The following is a 22,392-nucleotide window of genomic DNA, read 5'->3' as shown; positions in this document are numbered from 1 at the left end:
TACGAAAGTCCAGCTTATCAAAACTAAACTCATGATACGAAATAAAGTATCTTATGTCTGAAAGTCACTTATTTTCAAAGTGGCATTTCACAAATTAGATTGATTATGTACAAATACAAATTCTATATCACATTTTCATATTGCAAACTCCAAAGCATAATAATGACTTTAGTCATATTCCGTCTTCCGGTGGCATTCATACTGTTGTAGAAACCAGCATGGACACTTCCTTGTTGAAAGAACTTAAACGTGACTTCTCAGGAATAATACACAAGTACACATCAAGTTTGACTTTTGATGAGATCGTGAGAGAGCAACCAAGCCAAACAATGCCGGGGCCACTGCACGAAGCTAGCAGAAGTATTTCCCGACAAGAACTCTTGTCGAAAATTATATCCACCATCGTTGGTCTGGCAGCATCCTTCACTATCACATATTTTGGGGTGAAATATTTGGTCAACGCAATGGACCCAACTCGAAAGGACAAAAAGGAGGCCCAGGACAGGGTATGATTTGGTGACGGGACATGTCTGGTTGCATGCATGAATTATGATTTGATTAATACTCTCCATACTACCCATATCTGTTCCGCTGTGAATGAACTGAACTGGTCTGATGTAACTATGCAAATGGTTGCCATCAGCCTGTTCATAGAGGTCAATCTAGATGAAAGTTTTTAACAGGTTCTTGAAACAAGCTTTACAGTTTGAATAACATTGAATAGAAAGCCAAAAGACATGTTTACATGGTTAACTTTCAAACAGCTCTTCATGAAGGTGATGAAGAAGGTCTACTCGCCATGTTGATGATATTATTAATAATGCATTTTGTCATGTTAGTGTAACCAGTAAGGTTATTTAGAACTGTTAGCAACTACAATTGTACATTGAAAACATTTAATTGATAAACTTTTGAACATTTTGTATTTCCATCTACTTTCACATTCCACATTCTTGGAGCAACCCATGCTTGCCGTAAAAGCCGACTATGCTTGTCGTAAAAGGCGACTAACGGGATCGGTTGGTCAGGCTCGCTAACTTGGTTGATGCCTGTCATCGATCCCAATTGCGTGGATTGATGCTCATGATATTAATCACTGGATTGTCTGGTCCAGACTCAATTATTTACAGACCGACGTCATATAGCTTGAATATTGCTGAGTGCGGCGTTAAACAACAAACCAACCAAACCAATCTTGGTGTGTTATGTTTGTGAGGAGGCAAAATGTTATTCATCATTTTTCATGTTGTTAGCAAGGGACACAATAAACAAATAAAGACATCTATGTTCAAATTTGTTAGCACTATAAATTAGTACAGTTGCACCCATTACCTTGAGATCCATTATCTTGAAGGTACCAATATCTCAAACTTATTCCCCGGTCCCAACTGCCTTACTATAATAATACTTATAAATCTGACTGCTTTAATTTCTTGAATATAAGATAAAAAGACATAGTACTATCTCAAACCTTGGACTTGGTTCCAACTTTTGCGGTAGAATTTTGTACCTTTATCTTGAAGTTGACATTTTCAACATTAGCAGTTTGTAGAAACAAAACTAAGCATTTCACATAGTGGTGAGCAATTATCTTAGATATACAGTCAAGTCTCGTTAATCCCACACTCGTGCATCCAACAATCGGCTTTATCCGACACAAATGATGGAAACCGATTTAATCAGTGCTATTTAGACCCGTTAATCCGACAGTCTCGCACTCCGACTCCGACACACTAAATTTGCAACGAATTGCTGAAATCACTTATTAATCAGTCTCGTTAATCCGACACAGTGATCAGCTTACTCTGATGTCATCTGCCCATGAGTACACAGCCCCGTGTTTTGATGCAAGACGAGTCGGCAAGTAGCTGCATATTTCAACGGCTGCAGAGATAAACTTGCTTAACAATACAATTACTGCTTTAAATAAACAAAACAGGATTAATCACATGCCTAGATTACCTCAATCTCATTAAAATCGGATACAAGTTCTCGCTACCACTGAGGACATCCCATTACAGGTCATGTCAGGATGACCTTTAGCGAACTTTGACCGACCAATGAAATTACTAGCAGGAAGTCGACATAAGCCACTAAGAAAGCAGCTTTCTTAAGCATTGCGGCACTAGTTTTACATCAGCGACTTCCATTCCAGACTATGCTTTAAAAATCAGTCAATTTTGAATCAGTCATACAGTTGGTAACAGTAGTTTTGTGTTAAACCTTATGATTAGAAAACATATTCCACTGACAATGTAACACAACAATATGAATATTTCATTTTTCATTTTCCTACGTGTTGGTATCGTTATCTATCGTGTTGTTGTCCAATTTTCGATCACGAACGTTTATACTACCTAATTTCGTTTATCCAACATACTCGTTGGTTGCATATGATTATGTCAGATTAACGGGACTTGACTGTATCTAGTACCTTTCCTAACACTCTGATCTAACACCACTGTGAAAGTACAGTGCACTTTGAACCAATTGTTCAAACAATTCTGTACTTACCTTTCAGCCCAATTGTAAATGGTAATCTTTACTATGTTATAATTTATGATCACTATTAATTAGTACATGTATACTCACTGGTGTAATCACCACGTTAACATATGGTAAACGTTTGAGATTTATCATTGTTTATCTTGGTGTTTTAAAACCCATTTTCTAATCATGCTAATAACATTTGTTGTTTTTTATATGTTTTTTGGCTTATCAATATATTGATAATCTGAATCTGATTCATTAATCAGATAATAACTGTATTAATGGTAAAGTTTCATCATGATGATAATTTCAGCTCTTTTGTGTTGCAGGCTCAGAAGATGTTAAAGCGTCTTGGAGTTGAAAATGTGCAAAAGGTATTCAAGCACTCATTCTTTCATCATGCTTATCATGTTAACTAACACGACTATACGTCAAGATGATACCTCCTATGAAAAAGCAATGTTGATAATGATATATGATAATGATAACCATGATATCATAATGATTGTTCAATTGGAAATATTTGATTTCTCAAAGTCATGAATGTTGAACATGTTGATGTGATCTATTTAACATGTTCAATATATGTTTAAAATACACTGTTGTCATGAATACACAATGCCACTGATGTACACAAAGTATGTCATCTAGACTACCAGTTGTCGGACTTGATCACTCTGAGAGTCCGGGTTTGAATCCTGGATGGGACTCAGCCAAAAATAAGTACTAGAATTTGTACTTTACAAGAAAGTGTTGTCCCAAATACCGGTTTAACATTTGTTACTGTTATCATGTTGATATTCATACCTCATGTGCTGTATTCAGTGATGAAGTTTAAGATTTCCTCAAATCCACATACTTCTGTAAATGTGAAATCGGCTTGGGTGAAGTTTCAGCATGCCTTCGCCATGTTGGTCACAAGGATGTTTTTCGAGTTATTTCCAGCCATTTTCCTGATTCTATCACATGTGTCTCCCTGGTAGTCTTCTTCATGATGTTTAACATGTTTAACATTGTCGTGTTTTATATTTTTTCTGTCATGTTGGTCATGATGATAAATAATTCATGTTCTGGACATATTCATAATATACAATGATGTAAGGACATGTCATTCTTAATGATGGGATAATCCAAATTATTTATGTGTATTTGTCGTTCATGAAGGTATTAATCATGTTAGTGATTAAGTAGTCATAACAGTAATGCTTATATCAATGATTATCAATGTTTTGGCTCTTTCCTTTCATTGGGGGAAGGTAGGCCCTGTTGTCTAAGGCACTGCAAGTCATTTTGAAGAGTTGTGTCCCTTAGGCATGCGAGAAACATTTAATCCTGGGTTCTTATCCCAATAGTTTGCCAGCACCACGCCCATGCTCTTGGGATTCAAATGGCAAATTTTAAGATCTGCAATCTTTGGGCTGCCCTACGTATCAAGCTGACATGCCATGATATGATGGAAATACTGTTCAAAGTAGTATTAAACCCAACCCAACTCACTCACTCACTCTCTCTGTTTAGTTGTCTGAGTATGAGCTGTGCATCGCCTCCAACCTGGTGGACCCTCTGACAATTGACATCTCGTGGGAGGACATCGGAGGGTTGGACATCCTCGTCAAAGACATCAAGGAGACTGTCATCCTGCCTTTCACTCACAGCGAGCTGTTCAGGAATTCACAACTACTGCAGCCACCTAAAGGTGTGACGGAAAATCTTGTTTGGTGTGCTGTAAAATGTATCAATATTTAGTGTTATGTCATGCAAATTGAATGGTATTCTGTTTCTGATTGGACCCGTGAAGATCCGGGGTAGAATAGGTCCTCAGCAGCCCATGCATGTCGTAAAAGGCGACTAATGGAATCGGGTGGTCAGGCCTCCTGGCTTGGTTGATCTATGTCATTGTATCCCAATTGCGTGGATCGATGCTCATGATGTCAATCACTGGATTGTCTGGTACAGACTTGATTATTTACAGATTGCCTTCATACAGCTGGAATATTGATTGCTGAGTGCGGCATTACAAAAACAAAAAACAACAAAAACAGAACTGTTTCTGATTGTTTTATCCTTGTAATGATACATTGTCCATAATGAAAGTTTGAGGAACATTTGAATTAACATGCACTGTTATATATGTCATGTACATATATCAAATGTTTAGAAATGCATTATTTTGATTTAATCTGTATATGATATTCCCAAACTTACCCCTTGACTTCCTTTGGAATGTATAACTTGTTAAATCATAATACGGACCGCCTTCATAGTGGACAGAGCGTCTGCGTCTGCCCAGAGAGTGGAAGGTTGTATATCTTAAGCAGTTTGATGTGTTATTGATGACATTCACTAATGATGGATGATGTAATCCCAAGTTATTGCCATGACTACACGGATGTGGATGATCACCATGATGATGACTATTGCTGTAATCAGGTGTCCTGCTGTATGGGCCGCCCGGATGTGGCAAGACGATGCTAGCAAAGGCCACAGCAAAGGCTGCAGGTATGGTGTCTTCAAAAACCTGAATTTATTGAAGAAATAAATGACGTGTGGGAGTTGTTTACTGTACAATAAAACACTGCAGGGAGAATAAACCATGAGAGGTGCAGTGTTTTATTGTACGATAAATAAGGACCACAAATTGTTTTTTCTTATGTGAAATATCAACATTGTGTACAGCCTCTTCAATTTTGATTATGACTCCCTGATAAGAATCCAACCTCGGAAATGTCAGACAAGTCAATTTTTCGAACAGATGGGTTAAGTTTGGTAATTCTCGCATATTTGCACAATCCTCATGTCATCATCTGTACCTTTTCACCTAATACTGATTGTCATATCTCTCCCACTTTTGGATGCGATTGTTTGGCCATTGCATTTATCTGTGTAGCCCAGTTGACTGTGGGGAACAACTTACTAGACACTTTCCTCTAAAAAATAACGTTGTCCAATATATGACGTCATCTAGTTGTGAGCGCATATTGGAACCACCAGAAATGACATCATGATAGAACAGTGTTTTATTGTTCTTCGTTGTTCTTTGCATCACTTCGGGCTTTCCTCCCACATTAAGCTGACATGCCTTGAAATAAATGGAATTCTGTTGAAAGCATTGTTAAACCCAACTCACACCTTCATTCGTGGCAATTACAACTGATGTCAACTTTGATCAGGTGCTAACTTCCACATGTTAAAACATTGTCAAAAATGAGTTTTTGTTTTTTGTAGGCGCTCGGTTTTTAAACCTACAGATTTCTTCCCTCGTAGACAAGTGGTACGGAGAGTCCCAGAAAAGAGCGGAGGCTGTCTTCTCATTAGTGAGTCAACAGTTTAGTTACCATGGTTACACAAACATGGGAAATCATTATTGGAAAATTTGTTTTTGATTTAGTCTCAGTTTTATATGTTGTGTATGACCCACACTTGCCAGATCCTGATGTGAGTGTGGTAGTGTAACTGACAAACCTCAACTAGTGGTTATAATCCTCGGAAAATACCAGTTACAGCATTAGTATCAAGTATCAGTGTTTATCACCCTGTGGGGAGTCTGGGTTAGGTCCCAAGTAACCTGTGCTGGTTGTGTGAGGCAGCTTAATGGATCGGGTAGTCAGGCTTGGTGTCTTTGGTTGATTGCTTACATCGTGTGTCATCATAACCCAACGTTGTGGATGGTTGCTCATGATATCAATCACTTGATTGTTTGGTCCAGACTCGATTATTTACTTGCTGCCTTCATAGAGCTGGAATATTCCTGAGAGGCATTAAAAGACAAACAAATGAAACAATGTATATAAAAACTGAAGAATGCTGTAAACCACAACTATCTGTTGTAAATCTGTTAATTTACACATAAGCAGACCCAGCCTTCGAAATTCATGCCAAAAAAAATATTCTGAGGCTGAGACACCCCTTTTTCGTTTGAAGTGTGCTGAACAAGTAAACATATGGAGATGATGAGGTATTCAAAATTATTTGATGATATGTCTTGAAAAAAGAATATCATGAATAACATATGCATTGACTTCAGCTTTCCCATAATATTTGCATGATCATTGTATTACCTTGCCAGTGATATTCATTCATGTCTCTTTGCAGGCAATCAAGTTACAGCCGACAATCATTTTCATAGATGAAATAGGTAGGTTTCTACTGTCTATATTTCATTTCCACAGTAAATGTACATGGTAGAATGGTATACATAAGTCACTGCACATTTTACCACCTCCATGTCTAGTGGATAAACCATCTGCCCAGGGAGCGGAAGGTCGGTTGTTGATCTCCAGCTGCGTCATACCCAAAGACATAAAACGGTGGTACTTGTTGTTGCCTTGCCTGGCGCTCAGCATTAAGGGAATAAAACAAGAACTTGTCTCAAAGTCTGTATACTGTTTTTGTGAGTGGGGTATCCATTGCGGTATGGTTTCTCAGGGGGCTAGCACTATAAACTGTCATTAGTTTGTACTGGTACAAGCAGACACACACACACACATTGTGACATGTGCATGCCCATTACTATATAAGTGCAATCATCTTGAAATGTGACCCATAACCCCATTTCATTTCATAGTACACTTTTTACAGAGAAGTCAGTTAATATAAGCACATAACATAAGTTGCTGAAAAGGAGTTACACAACATTCAGCCTACCTCAAGTCACTGTCATGGTTAATTACATTAAGTAATACGTTACCACTGTTTTACCGAGGCTGTTGTCTCCCACAACTGCTGCTATAGCGAAATCTACCACAGAGATCTCAATTACCTCATGCAGCACGTGCGTAGCCACCTAGCTGCCATGTGACACCCTTCACTCTTGTCTCTTGCGAGAGCAAGTGCTCGGGGGACGGACGGGCGGGCAGCAGCCCAGTGGTAACGTATTACTTATAGAATATTCCGAATAGGAAAATTCTACAAATTACATTAAGTAACACGTTACCACTGTTATCATGTTATACCGAGGCTGACTACCACAGTAGGCGGCGGGGAGCACCTACAACCCAAATCCTGACTGCTAGCGTTCCTTCCGACCAGCGGAAGTAAACACCAAGGCGGAAAATTCTACAATACGCCAATCTTGACATGAGTGGCTAGACACTTCACAATATGGTTGATATTTCACTCACCCAAACACTGCTCCACATTATAACCTAAAGTTATTCCCCTGTATTATTTATTTATTGGCACTGAGCATCTCTTCTTTCTGTGAATAGATTCCTTCCTACGGTCTAGATCTTCCACAGACCATGAGGCAACAGTGATGATAAAGACCCAGTTCATGAGTTTCTGGGACGGTCTGATCACAGACCCTAACTGCCACGTGATGGTGATGGGAGCCACCAACAGACCCCAGGACGTGGACGCTGCCATCTTGAGACGAATGCCCAGCATGTTTAAGATTGGTTTGCCGGTCAGTCAACAATTTGTCATTTATTCTTGAGCTGGCTTCTTAATTAATTTAATTATGTTCACCACGGGTCCCAACATCATCAGTTTGACACTCTGCTCCTCTTGTCATTGCTTGTAGGGCTGGGATGAGTCCAAATTTAGTATCTGGGTACCCGACCCACTATTACCCACCCCACTCAAGTACCTGCTGTAGGTCTCAAGAGATGAGTACACAATGTCTGATTGGGAATTGTATTTACCACAGCCCTGGCAAAAGCTATTCAGATACATGTATCAAATGATCAGATTATGCGTACACTGAAGTTGACTAAAGCTTCATCTTGACTCAAACATATAAAAGTCATAGGAATGTGTGCATCGTCAGAAAGAATTTCGAACATTTGCGACTTGTAGTGTAACCTGTTACCACTGAGCTATAGTTAGTGTTTGTCATTAAACAATATATAACATGACTTTACATCGGGTCCGGGTAGTACTGTGGGTACCTGGGTCCAACTCATCACCCACCTGGCCGAGTACCTGAGTAACCCATCCCAGCCCTACCGGGTACCCGCTGTAGGTCTCAAGAGTTGGGGACAAAATGTCTGCTTGGGTATTGTTTTACTGGAGCCCTAGCAAAAACTATTTATATATATATATATATATATATATATATATATATATATAACGATCTGATTAATTTTCTTCTTAATTGATATATCAATGTATTATGTGATGCTTTTGGAGGGCTTGAGTCAATTTATTATATACTTTTTACTACACAGCTCGTGCACATATCTCCTTTACCCATCACTTGATGAGAAACATGATACTGTAAATCTGGAAATTAATGCAACTGCTGATCCCTAGCCAAAACTGCGACTCAATATCAATGCGACTCCCCCCCCCCCCCCCACCCCATCCCCAGTGGAATGATGCATATCCTCCAATCAAACACAAATAGCACCGCTTATCAGTGCTGAGTAGAGCACATCCCTTAAAAACAATAAACATTGTTTTCCTAAAAACAGGCAATAAAATAATTGAACCAACAACAGTTCACAGATTGGTATGAGGAGAAGGTGTCAACAAGCTTGACATGAGTGGGTAGAATTCTTGACCCCAGCAGTGATAACTCACCGATGCCCTTTGTGTAATTCCTATTCTTTGAATGACATTGTTATATACTTGTTACAACTGCTGCTCAATAAACCGTGTTTGTGTTTATATTAAAGTTTGTATTTCCGCTATCCTAAGTGTGAAGTGAGGCCGTCTTATTGTTGATAGCCATTTTGGAGACATAAATGCGCAGTTAATTAATGCTAGAACTCGACACATGGAATATTCTCTTTGTACCGAACCTAAAATTTTCAGTCAGTGACACCCCTGTCCTCTTGTGTGAAACTGGTTAGGTCACTGGGCCTGTATAAACACTGATATGGCCCATCATGTGCCCACTTGCACAAAGCGATCTTAGCGCTACGACTATTGTAAGCCTATGCTAAAGTATGGGAGTTACGATCATCTAAGCACTAAGATCGCTTTGTGCAAGTGGGCCCAGGAAGTGACATTTCCATGTGGACGACAACTCGGTAGCTGATTGTTTTTGTGGACAAGTGAAAATAAAGAACAGTGTAACAGCGTGACATGGAGTGACGATCATTCTTCTTGTTCATATCTATTAATGTGACAAAAACATGACTGAAAACATATTGACCAATATTTTCCATGGATTCAAGAAAAATACAGCATTAATATGCTAATGCTAACTGACTTTTGACAGGGTTAGAAATAAGTTTAATATCTTATATATTTCAACTGTCCTTTGACATGTTCCATAAAATGGTTTCAAAGAGATGTATTTAGCATGTTTAGTGTATTTCAAATTTAATTGGATCCTCATCAATATTGTGTTGTTCAGATGTGTTTCATATTTATATTTTTTATAGTTTACATCATTTCCTTCAGATAAAGAGTGCAAGGAAGCAGATTCTCAAGCTTATACTGGAAAAGGAACATGTAAGTATACAAGATGTCTGTTTTACTGTGTTTTTACTGTGTTTTACTGTGTTTTACTGTGTTTTACTGTGTTTTAGTGGCTTCTTGATCCTTTTGTGACCTCAACTTTGTGTTACACCCCGAGAACTAATTTTTTAACAATGACCCAGCCACTGGTCTGCTTGTTCAAAGTTAGTGAGAGAACATGCAGCTTGTAGATCTCTCTTTTTCCTGTAGATTAGAAATGTGTAAAGTAGTTTGTTTCTATGTCATGTGCTTGATTTAATCCCTCCAGGTCAGTGAGATTGACTATGATCGTCTGGCTGAGGTGACCACAGACTTCTCTGGGAGTGATCTGCGGGAGGTGTGTCGGTCAGCGGCCATCACGACGGTCCAGGAGCTGGTCATGCAGAGGAACAACAGCCCCGGGGAAGCTGGGTGAGACTTACTTAAGATTCTGAAATTCCTCCGTGGTCTAGTGGATGCAGCATCTGCCTTGAGAGCAGAAGGTCGGGGTTCAATTCCTGGCCGCTTCATTCCAAAAGGCTAAAAAGAAGGTACTTGTTGTTAACTTGTCTGTCGCTAGGCACTAAGGGGATGAAACTGTTTGCCTCGGAGTCAGTATACTGTGTCTGAGTGGGGTATCCATGTTAAACTGCAGTATGGTATCTCAGTGAACTAGCACCATAAAACCAGCATTTGTCCATTCTAGTTCAACGAACAATGTTCAACCACATTTCAACTCACCTCACTGTTGCTTTTTATTGCAAGAGAATATTTTGATAAACATCAGTGAGAAAGATAAGATGATCATTATGTGAGTTTAAGAATCTTGACAGTGAAAGGTTCAATTTAAGTTCATATAACATGTTTTTCTTCTCAGGGTGGAAAATCTTGTCGACCGAAGACGGATAACTTTCTGCGACTTGGACAATGCAATACGCAAAGTGAGACAGACGAAGAGCATGTCATCGTCCAGTCAGAGCCTATTCCCTGTAGACTGAGTCATGTCCTTCTAGACCAAGTAGCAGTGTGCCTGTCAGAGAGTCAGGGTGTGGCACAGGTGTACTGTGTGTGTGTAGAAGCTGTATGTGTGCATTTGTACAGAAATCACCACCAGTATATAATCATGTTATCACTGACGATGTTTGTGTGATGTATATCCATCAGGACTAATGGTAAATTAGAAATATCATTTTAACTGGAATTATTGTTACTGTGTTGTATGTAACTGTGTCACAATTAGCTGCAAAATTGCTGATGCGACATTAAGCAAGAGTCATTCACTGTGCGTAATTGTGGACATGTGATTTTTAATAGAAGAATAATTTTTTGATAATGTCGGTAAATTTAAGAAGATGGATGTTTAAGTCTGTAGAGAGGACTACTTCAAGTCTTCTCAAGCTTGCTGGATGATTTGCTTTGGTTTTGAAAATATAGTTAAAATTGTTTTCTGAAAAATCCTTTTTTTATTTTTGCTGAAAGTTAAGTTGTGGCATAACATAGTGCAATTGTAGCAGGGTGTGGAGTCATCCCACAGATGACATCCTTACCTTGTAAGTGTAGCAGGGTGTGGAGTCATCCCACAGATGACATCCTTACCTTGTCAGTGTAGCAGGGTGTGGAGTCATCCCGCAGATGCCATCCTTACCTTGTCAGCTTGCTGAGAGGGTAAACCACTTTGGTCATGTGGACAAGGTGTGTGCCCTTGGATGAAAAAATCTGTGGTTCAAATCCTGTCATGGGACTGTTATGGCTGCTGCATTGGCACTCAACATGAGGTTGAATATGTTCCTATCACATGGAGCAAAATAAGTCTCAGTACCCTCCCATGCGGCCCGGGATGTACCCTCTTGTGACAGGGGTGTGTGTAGCAGGGCGTGGACAACTAGATCAAACTATTTGTTCGTGTGGGCAATTTTTATGTGAAATATTTTGGCTGCTTAACATAGAATAGGTTCAACTAACAGAAAATAGGTCCGAACGGTCGAATGGCGATACAGGCATAACTGACACTGCACATATGGCAAGAAAAAACCAAGATTTGTGTCTGGACCCGAATAGTCATCCCCAGGCTCTAGTCATTCCTTGCGATGATGGAATATCTGTTTGTTTACCTTATCTTCACAAGTGTGATGCCCTTTGTACATGTTGTATAGATCTATACATTGCAACACAGTGTATCATTGCGTCCTAAATTATATAACCTTGGTGCGCATTTATCTATACATGTATATATATGCAGTTCTGAAGCGACAGGTCTGGGGTCTGTACAGTAGATGATAGTGTTATTTATCAGTACTTCATGATTGTTTTGTAAGGTGTGTTCCCTCTGTTTTGTATTTAAATCGTGTAAAGTTTTGGTCTTCTGATCAGATTTATTCCATTCACATAATGTCAAAATGTTCAGATCTTTGCCCATCTATTATTTGTTGAAAAGTAACATGATTGATCTTTTTCACTGTTGCATTAAAATGAAATGTAATTGTGTGGTCTTTATCACTATGTTCATATGTATTACCAAGCAGGCTGACATCCCAACTATATTTGATCATTTGTGACAACCAATATTGCAGTGTACAGTGAAACATCGTGAGTCCGGAACCCGTTCTTCCTTAATCCCTACCCACTGGACAAATTCTGTCAGTAACACTCACAGTTGTACAAAGGGTCCTTGACTCTGTATGGATGATTTGTTTATCTGGACAATTGATAATTCGGACAAGTTCACAGGGGACAGATTAGCAAGTTCCACTGTGCAATATAGTATTGTGTTTGTCAGGTTTCATGTTATATCATCATCTCCATATATACAGATGTCTTTCTTTTAGGGGGTGGTCGGGTACCCTAAGTGGTTAAAGCATTTGTTCGTTAGGCCGAAGACCCGGGTTCGATTCCCGACATGGGTACAGTGTGTGAAGCTCATTTCTGGTGTCTCCCGCCGTGATATTGCTGGAATATTGCTAAAAGCGGCGTAAAACCAAACTCACTCACTCACTCCTGGTATAATGTAAGTTGTCCTGGAATAATTCTCACTGGGAAGCAGTGTTATTTGAGTAAAGGAAGAAGAGTTCAGTTTTACCACACAGGTCACAAATCAGGTGAAGTTAAGCAACATCGGTCGAGAGTCCTTGTATCATGTGTATGGGTGACTGCGTGTCGGCAGCTTGCCTCCTGAGTTTCTGGGGCTTTGGTCCTGCCCCACACTGAAGCACATGTGGTGTCACCTTAGGCAAGTGACTTTGTTCGTAATAGGCCATTGTACCCATGTGGGGAATCGAACCAGGTCTTCGGTGTGACGAACGAATCCTTTAACCACAAGGCTTCCCCACCACCCCTACTATATATGGAAGTGTTTTATATGCTTGAAATGCCTGAATATACGGAAAAATCACAGTACTGTATATGTATATGATCATTCAGAACATTAACATTGAAATAGAGGATAATTGACCTCAGATCATTAAAGTGTTTTAAAAGGGAATCACATGTGTATTTTACAGGGACCTGTGAGTGTATGGTATGGTTTTCTCAAATTGGGCCAACACAATGTTTACCCACCCACTTGTTTTATTTATTGTGTTGTGTCTGCGGAAGTATGCTTTATTCTTATCCAAATTTCAACACACAAGGGCAGGTAACTCTACACATCATATTTTCATAAATTACATCTCAGGACAATACACCTCATCCAACCCATATTAACAAGTCTTATATGTTGGACAAACTGCTTTTTCTAAAAAATTAAAACAATTTGTACTAAAATGTACATATGTATTTGTTTAGAGCAAATGTATACAGTTAATATTCCATGTGCTTCATCATGTTATTGATATTTTAGATTTGCTTATTTGTTGTGTAAAGTACTTGTGTGAGGAAACTGTTGACTGTACAGACTATGTAACTTGTTGTGTGTATACATACTATGTGATAAGTTATTTGGCGATATATCATATACTAGTATTGCATGTGATCTCGTCTGTATGACCCAGAGACATGGAAGTAAAACAATCTGCAAACATTCATGTGTTACGTGTTGTCTTTAGAATTTATAGTCCGCAGTATCAATACTGATATGCTGATAAGAGGGCGTATCTTTACAGACTGGATTTTTACTAACGACTGTTACCTTGAGAATACAGTTATGAGTAGGATGCATTGTCAAACTGAATTTGAATCATCTCTATGCGATACGTTTGGCTGTATATTATAGACAATTTGTTTTCTGTAGTGTTGTAATGTGATAGTCGACTATTAAGAACACGTTAAGAGGAAAAGGAGGAACCTTGTTATTTAATTCTAAACCTTGCATCCACTTATGAGTGCAGACCTCCCATTGTGACACTGTGAATTTGACCTAACATTTTGTAATTTTACCTAAAAGACCATTAATAAGAAGCGCCCTAAAAGAAGCAGTTTTGTGTGCTGATGTTATGTATTACATCTTGTGTTCTGTTCCAAATGTACCTCAAGGCTCCCCTATTCCTTGCCCCTACTTGCAGGAACAGCTTGCATTTGTAACCTTTAATTTGTATTATCAGTGTTTGAGTCTGCCCATTGACAAGGATTAAAAACATTTTCTGTCAAATTAATATCAGCTTAATTTCAAAATCTCAAATTGAAATCTCAGAATCGAAAAAACCCTACTCTGTATTTAGAATATCTATTGGATACCTGTTATGTCCTTCATATAGCTGGAATATTTCTGGGTTCAGCGTTACACAACAAACAAACCAAAACCCTTGTTTAGAAGTTGTCATGTCCTACAAATACTTGGGATTACAGGTGCTCCATTGGTTTGAGCCACCACAATTTCATGTGCAGGGTTGCTTCCCCTGTCCATGCCAGGATTCGATGATCAGCACCTTGCCATTTGGCCTTTCTTCTCACAATGTGATGTGTTGTGATATATCTGAGATAAGAAACTGAGACCTTTTAACAAAACGACTGTAGGTGGATGTGCCAGCTGTTGCAGTATTATGGTTTTGCGTTTCAACTCGCCCCATAATCTTCATCTTCTAACGGTTTCAAATCTTTGCTGATCATTTGACGTACCATGACTTTATTAAAGTCTATATTTCCATGCTGCCCAGATTGACATGATTTTACTTCATGCACATGACAATTCATAGCTGTAGGATGAGAGTCAGCACGCATGTCTCATGTCGATACATACATCCTGATGTAGAAATATGAAAAGGGGCAGGTTTCAGTTACATAGTTATGTTGACCCTGTAATCTTGGAAGGTCTTAGTGAAACATATATTCGGCTAGCCTAGTGGTTAAATCATTCGCTCATCACGTCGAAGACCCGGGGGCTCGATTCCCGACATGGGTACAATGTGTGAAGCCCATTTCTGTGTCTCCCGCCGTGATATTGCTGGAATATTGCTAAAAGCGGCGTAAAACCATACTCCCTCACTCACATATTTGATGGCATATTGCAGGCGATAGTAGGACACAAGAAGACACAAGTAGGTCAAGATAATTTCTTCATGTATCATTTGCTGTAAGTCACATGTTGAGATGGACCATCAAGTCCTTGATCCGTTGTCATATCACTAGGTCTAACAAGAACCATATATGCCGGATGTCTTAATTCTCGTACCGTTACCGACCTACAAAACTGCTTCCAAATGCGTTGACTTCATATCACAAAACCACAGGACACGATGCTATATAGGACGATGACTGGTTGATGTCACTGGGTCTTGTCCTTGTCACGATGTTTCTGTAATATCTGTTCGGCTTCATCAACCTACAACAATTATCCATGTATTAGCAGCGTCGCACTTGAGTTAACATTTGCATCAAATACGCAGACCCGTATAACACTGGGTCACATTGTAACATAATTTGAAGCAATAACCAAAACTATAATGTTGGCATCGAGAAGTTCATGCGTTTTGAGGTCAAATAACAATATAACTGGTGTCAAGACTCACTTTTAATCTGAGTTCATCCTCTGATGTCATCATTTTTTCAATAGCCTCCGTGTCAAGTTCCAAAAGCATTCCTGTTATTTTCCCTGGATTTGCAGATGTGATGTCCTTCACCTTTGGGTACAGTCTGTTCCCTAAATACTGGTATCTCTCTTTGGCTGACAGTGTTTGAAGATCCACATCCAACTCCTCATTTGACTCTTCTTCTATGGTTTCAAATGTTGGCTACAGCCGTCAAAAGATATTTGCATATTACTTTGAGAATCACATATAGGCATGACATACAAAGTAATCATTCAGCAATGATTTTCCAAAGGGCAAAGAATCCAAGTACCAGCAGTCTACCTTGGGCTCCACACTGAATATATTGAAATATAATAATATACTGAACACAAAAGGGTTCGGGGTCATAAATATTTTCGCGGATATGTTTTTCTTGTGAAGGCTGAGAACTCAATTATATATGATATCCCCAAATGTGTTCATGATCCTTAACTTATTTTCTTCAGTATATATGGCTTTGTTGATTTCGTAATATTCTTGCCTAAATAATGCCGTCAAGGTCCATGTGGTATTAATAATGTACTTAAAGGCTGTTCATTTAGTTCATCACCACTGACCTATTCCACCAGGTGTCCACGTACTTCTGGTCAGAATAGAGTCACCAGTACTCATGCTTTTGGAAAGAGCCGCCCAATGAGGATAGGGTGAATACAAGGTGTGACCTAGCCATACCCTGTTGACCATGCTTGGCCTGCCTCACCCAAACTCGAGTTTTTGAATGCTGCCATGATTTAACTGGAATATTGCTGACTGTAGCATAAAACAACTTTCACTCACTCACTCAGGTGATTGGTTAAATAGATTCATATCACTAGTAAAGCAAATATATATTATGTTGTGTTACCATCGCGTTCTCTTCTGTGTGTTGAGATGGCTCTGCAAATGAGACAATACTTGATGAAATACATCTGTCTGAGAGATGGTGGGTAAATCAACAAGGATTGTTTCTAAAAATGAGAAAGGACTTGAAATACATCTGTGTCTGAGAGTTGGTGTGTAACTCAACAAAGATCGGTTCTACAAATGAGAAGAAACTTGATAAAACACACCTGTCTGAGAGACAAATGGCAGTCTCAAAGCCTTCATGTATATTCATCTGTTTAATCATACATTCTTAACAATAGGTGCCGTCAATAACAAGCCTTCACTAATCCTGGAAGAGAACTAATCGTAGCTTGACCTTGGTTCTAAAAGGTAAGTTACCGTTTGTTTGGGAAGCCATGGTGGTTCTGAAGTGTGATCCATGAAGAGGCATGTACAACATTGGTGGTTGTGCTGGTGGTGGCGGCGCCAGATAACGGAAGATGGGTGGTGCAGGTAACTGTGACTGGAATGGTGGCGGCGGTGGAACAGGAAATCCCATTGGATACTGCAGTGATCCAATAGTCCCTGGCCCTTGCTGTGAGTTACCTTGAACACATTTGACACATCATTGACATCTAACATAGCTTATTTTCACATATTTCTATTTTCTGATTCAGTTGATTCAGCTGGTCGACAGATGTGTGATAATATAATCATCTCCAATATAACTGCTGATTAAAAAGTAATACTCGTGTCTCAACTCTTAGGTTCTTGTAATGATCAAAACGCCACAGGTCATAAGTGAGTGAGTATGTTTTTACGCCACTTTTAGCAATATTCCAGCAATATCATGCCGGGGGACACCAGAAATGGGCTTCACACATTGTACCCAAGACGGGAATCGAACCCGTGTCTTCGGCGTGACGAGCGAACGCTTTAACCACTAGGCACTGACCCCGCCACAGGTCATAGTAAATGACTAATACTTACGTACTAGTCGACAGTCATCATTAACCTACCCGGCAAACTTCCATACGTGGAGGGGTGGCGATACCCTATAGTTGACGTCCCCCTTGGTGTGGTGAAGGTTGTTCCTGGCTGGGCTGGGGAGAAGGCGAACTGTGGATATGTTGGACCCTGGACAGGAGACAAGAAATGACGAAAGTATGTACATCAAAGCGTTGTGGGCAGAACGATTACACAAGGAGTGTATACACAGTGTATATGTATGCATCTTAGCAACTGTCATTAACTTACTTGCAAAGGAAAGCTGGAGACCGCGTTGCCAGATTGGGAACCCATTTCCTTATTCTGAAGAGAAGGGCACATGCTGTACTCACTTTCGAATCTAAAACTAGCATATGGTACAATTCTATTTGACACAAAGCGACAAAAAACATAATCATAAGAATCCCCTAAAATGCAGATACGGTATCATAAGCATGTGTTTATGAATCACTATCAAATAGTGAAGATACCAGGTGTTAGTCAGTTGTTCACCTACTGAACATTGGAACATGTGGTACAACCTATGGTTAGTTGTCTTGCCTTTGCATGTGTTTGTGACGGTGCCACTGGTTGGGTAGGGTTCGCTTACCTTTTCGCGAACACCTAGTGTCATCACTATTTGAAAGTGATTCATAAACATGATTGTCGCTTTTATTTACATATTTGAAAAGTTGATCAGGTTCCCTTTTCAGTACCACAAATATGATTTAGCTCACAACAGCTTTTTTGAAGTCCGGGCTTTCCTTGAAAGTGTAGAAATATTCTTGAAACCTTTGAGCAAGTAAGGGGAAAATACGATTGGCCACACGATCATACAATGAGTTACCTTGTCCGCCTGAAACGATATGAAATGACAAGATATTATTAAATTACCAAAAGCCTGTCAGATGTATTTGACATCATTCTTGTAATTTTCACCACTTTTTTTTACGCCAAATGCAATTTGTTTCGGGTGTTTACGTTTATCTCATAAATACCTATTGCAAATGAAACAGAAATGCACGCTAGATACCCCGTACTGCATCATCAGCTGTAAAAACTGATGCTTTGTCCGAAATGTCTCCAGAATCAGGATGTGTCCAGTCAAACACCGTCCTTGTCTGACACAAACACTGAAATGAGTTGGCTTCATCGGTCATTAACTGCTGGTACACGTTTGCATATTTCTTCTTTAGGCTGTGTTTAAAGGCACTGAAGTCTTTAACATGTCCCTGTAACCGTTTCCATTTATCGTCATGACTTAGAGCATCGTTCCTCATGTCATCTGTCACTGCCATTGAAATGATATCGTTACTTAGCATGTCCTCTGCAATGTCACGAAGTTCAACTGTGTCTTTCATGTAACACACAGAGCATTTATGAAGAACGTTAATGCCTTTGGAACTTGAGAAACTTCTTCTCAGAGTTTCCTCTAAAACGGGATGTTCTTTTTTCAGAGCTGGAAGAAATTTCTGTTCAAACGCCGCTGTCGTTATTCTTCCATTTAAAAAATGAAGGAAGCGTTCGTTCCGCCTTCTGTCTTTTCGCATGCTCGAAGCATCAGTGGCAGACATGAGGTCATCTTCTATCAGCTGGTCCAGCAGCATCGTACGATCCAGCATGAGATCCCTGCGAAGAACGTGGTAGCAATCCCGGATGACATGCTGGTGCCTTGTGGAGTGTGAACCTGGTTCCATACAAAGAACACATTGTGTTAGATGTTTTCTCATTAATATTTGAATAACTTTACGATAAATGGAATGAGCAAGTGTCCCTTAGATAGTGATGGTCAAAACCGTGTTCTTCATGACCTGCATTGATGAGATCTCTTTTGAATTACGGTAAATTAGAATTGCTAGATAGATCAATGACAATGTACCAGATGCTATGGAATTACGTATTCAAACAATCACACCAAATTTAAATATAAACACACAGACATATACGCATCAAGAAGTGGCTGAAGTGGTGTGTGTTGGCAGTCATAATGTTACAACATCAAAAAGTCAGGATGTTTTCGTGTGGATAATCTTCATTCCTATCCACACTGGATTGGAAGCACTTATGAAAATGTAACGAGCAGAATGACAATGTATTGACAATGGATAGAATATGTATGTCCAGGATACCCATGTGATACTGAAGACCATGCTATTTAGCAAATCTCCATGAAATATGAAAAAAATAACTATTATGTATACACTACGCTGGCCCATAAGGGACATGGAGTCTGTTTTTCAATATTTTGATGTTTCACTAAGTGTACTTTTATCGAAACCTTTTGCAAATTAACACAATTTGCCATACAAATTTGTGATAAATCATGTATAAAACATCCGAAAACATGGAAAATGTACTTTCAAGTAGCTATTTAGTCAAAAACTAAAATGGAAATGTCAAAAACCAAAACGAAAAGGTCAAAAACTAAAATAGAAAATGTCAAAAACACAAAACGAAAATGTCAAAAACTAAAATGAAACCACAGGAAACTATTTCCACCGCGATGGGAATAGTTTTCACCGCGGTGTAAATATTATCACCTCGGTGGAAATAGTTTTCTGTATTTTCATTTTAGTTTTTGACATTTTCGCTTTTGTTTTTGACATTTTCTTTTTGGTTTTTTACATTTTCGTTTTTGTTTTTGACATTTTCATTTTAGTTTTTGACATCTTCGTTTCGTTTTTCAGCGATTCAATATCTTCTTTACACATGATTTATCACATATTTGTAAGACAAATCGTGTTAATTTGCAAAAGGTTACGATAAATGTAAGTGAAATATCAAAATATGGAAAAACAGACTCCATGTCCCTTATGGGCCACCGTAATACACTGAAGACCACTGATATTTTTTCAATGTTTTTCATATATTCAAACCAGTGGTTTAGTTTTCATGAAAGTAGTATCTGAAAACTTGTTGTATTTTACTGTTTTAATCAATTATATTCACGTAAAGGGTTGATACTTCTTGACAGTAATCTATCATGTAAGTGTGACCACACATTGTGAGTGAGTGAGTGAGTGAATCTGGTTTTAAGCCGTTTTTTGCAATATTCCAGCAATGTCACGGCGGGGGACACCAGAAATAGGTTTCACACATTGTACCCACTACACATTGTGAACATACCAACATTGAATGATGGGTATTCAAGCTGATGAGGAACCTGAACATCCATTTGTCTGAATCCCTGCATTAGTGAGTCTTCATAAAAACGGAGCATGTTCTCTATATCCTGGCCATGGACGCCAACATCTTTACTCAGATTATATGCTTTTTCGGCATATGATTTTACTCTTTCCCCAAGCATTTGCACACCAAATGAAATGATATTTTCAATGATCGCCAGTACTCCGTCTTGTGAATCCGTTTGACGATCCAAATATGGCTTGGCAAATAATTCAAAGATTTTTCTGTTGACGTCTTCTATAGATCGTTCTCCTACTGGTACATTTCTGTTTCCGTCTGGCACAGTTGTGTTATTTGGACTTTGATGGCCATTCTCCCCAGCATCAGACGTGTCAGACGTCAGGTCTTCAGCACTATCATACAGAGACTCGGCCGAGTCGGTTGTGTTCCTGTGTGTAGTAAACTCCATTTTGTTGCTACAATAAAACAAATAGCAAATAATACACATTCATAGGCATATGGTGCTTAATGTCTCGAAGATGCATCAGTGGCATGAGTGGCAAAAACGTGATGGAGAGCGAGTGACTGAGCGAGAGTGGCTGAATACCCAGTACTTTGTTCATCTTAGTGGAGACACATTGAGAGAGAGAGAGAGAGAGAGAGAGAGAGAGAGAGAGAGAGAGAGAGAGACCTCAGTCAATAGTGTGACCCACATATCTCTTTTCCACGAAGCGATACACACAAGCACTTCCTTGAAAGCGGACATTGTTACACAATCAGTATCTGCATTTGTAATAACTGCTTCCACAGCAATTTGATGTATTATATATGATATCTGAATATACGACACTTATTTCTGTGGACAAACACTAACAAATCAATATATAACCAGTTTCTCCGTCTATGTTTCTTGTGTCACGGTGACCTTAGTCAATAGTGTGACCCACATATCTCTTTTCCACGAAGCGATACCGACAAACACTTCCTGGAAAGCGGACATTGTAACACAATCAATATCTGCATTTGCAATAACTGTTTCCACAGTAATTTGATGGAATATATATTATATCTGAACATACAATACTTATTTCTGTGACAATCACTATCTGAGCAACATATAACCAGTTACTCCTAATAGCTAGAACAATCTAACCATTATCTAACACCTAGAAGCATTATCTGTTACATGGTGTTTCCATCCAAATCCACGATATAATGAAAACATTTACTTACCTTGGCCTCCCTGATAATATATTAGTTGAATCCTGTTTGTTTTATATCAGTAAGGTTTCACTTTATAATCACAATCTAACTCGTCAGTAACACATATGGGGAAGGCTCATGCCACTGATCGGCACATGTGCCAGTAAAAAGTGCCAGTGAGCTGACCCACATCTCTGTGTTATTGTTTATATCCCCTTTCAGCAACAGCTGTGTTGTGGCGAGACTGTCCCTTATCTGATGGAACCCGGGGTCAGGAGACATAGACTTACACAGGCTTTTCCCAAAGCATTGATAACATTTTTTTGTCTTATTATAGTACTTATTCACATATCTTATACTTATTCACATGTTACATTATTTGTCTAGTGCATACTAG

General features: G+C 39.1%; 2 protein-coding genes across 5 annotated transcripts in view; one reads left to right on the top strand and one right to left on the bottom strand.

Annotated features, from left to right (window-relative positions):
- The first annotated feature begins 207 nt into the window (after nt 1-207).
- Nucleotides 208-13,891, top strand: LOC124128660 (outer mitochondrial transmembrane helix translocase-like). The gene is made up of 10 exons (XM_046492126.2): nt 208-506; nt 2,820-2,864; nt 4,009-4,186; nt 4,921-4,989; nt 5,716-5,804; nt 6,583-6,625; nt 7,698-7,894; nt 9,841-9,891; nt 10,166-10,308; nt 10,754-13,891. The coding sequence occupies exons 1-10, from the start codon at nt 219-221 to the stop codon at nt 10,872-10,874; spliced, it is 1,224 nt and encodes a 407-aa protein (XP_046348082.2). The 5' UTR covers nt 208-218; the 3' UTR covers nt 10,875-13,891.
- Nucleotides 13,613-22,392, bottom strand: part of LOC124128332 — a 35,022-nt gene continuing 26,242 nt past the window's right edge. For 3 of the 4 annotated variants that reach the window (XM_046491967.2, XM_046491835.2, XM_046492031.2), the window contains exons 2-10: nt 20,793-21,268; nt 18,700-19,353; nt 18,404-18,522; nt 17,937-17,990; nt 17,699-17,816; nt 17,079-17,285; nt 16,720-16,751; nt 15,816-16,037; nt 13,613-15,628 (exon numbers count right to left, since the gene is read on the bottom strand). In XM_046491967.2, coding sequence (XP_046347923.2) covers nt 15,572-15,628; nt 15,816-16,037; nt 16,720-16,751; nt 17,079-17,285; nt 17,699-17,816; nt 17,937-17,990; nt 18,404-18,522; nt 18,700-19,353; nt 20,793-21,261 — 1,932 coding nt within the window. In that variant the 5' untranslated portion in view covers nt 21,262-21,268 and the 3' untranslated portion in view covers nt 13,613-15,571. Of the gene's footprint in view, nt 15,629-15,815; nt 16,038-16,719; nt 16,752-17,078; nt 17,286-17,698; nt 17,817-17,936; nt 17,991-18,403; nt 18,523-18,699; nt 19,354-20,792; nt 21,269-22,025; nt 22,119-22,392 lie in introns of all 4 variants that reach the window. The other variant, XM_048400809.1, reaches the window with a different exon arrangement.

This window comes from Haliotis rufescens, unplaced genomic scaffold, assembly GCF_023055435.1.
Source record: "Haliotis rufescens isolate VD_foot unplaced genomic scaffold, xgHalRufe1.0.p SCAF_20, whole genome shotgun sequence".
NCBI lineage: Eukaryota > Metazoa > Mollusca > Gastropoda > Lepetellida > Haliotidae > Haliotis > Haliotis rufescens.
The sequence above is the reverse complement of the archived record's forward strand: the minus strand, read 5'-3'. Positions and strand labels throughout refer to the sequence as shown.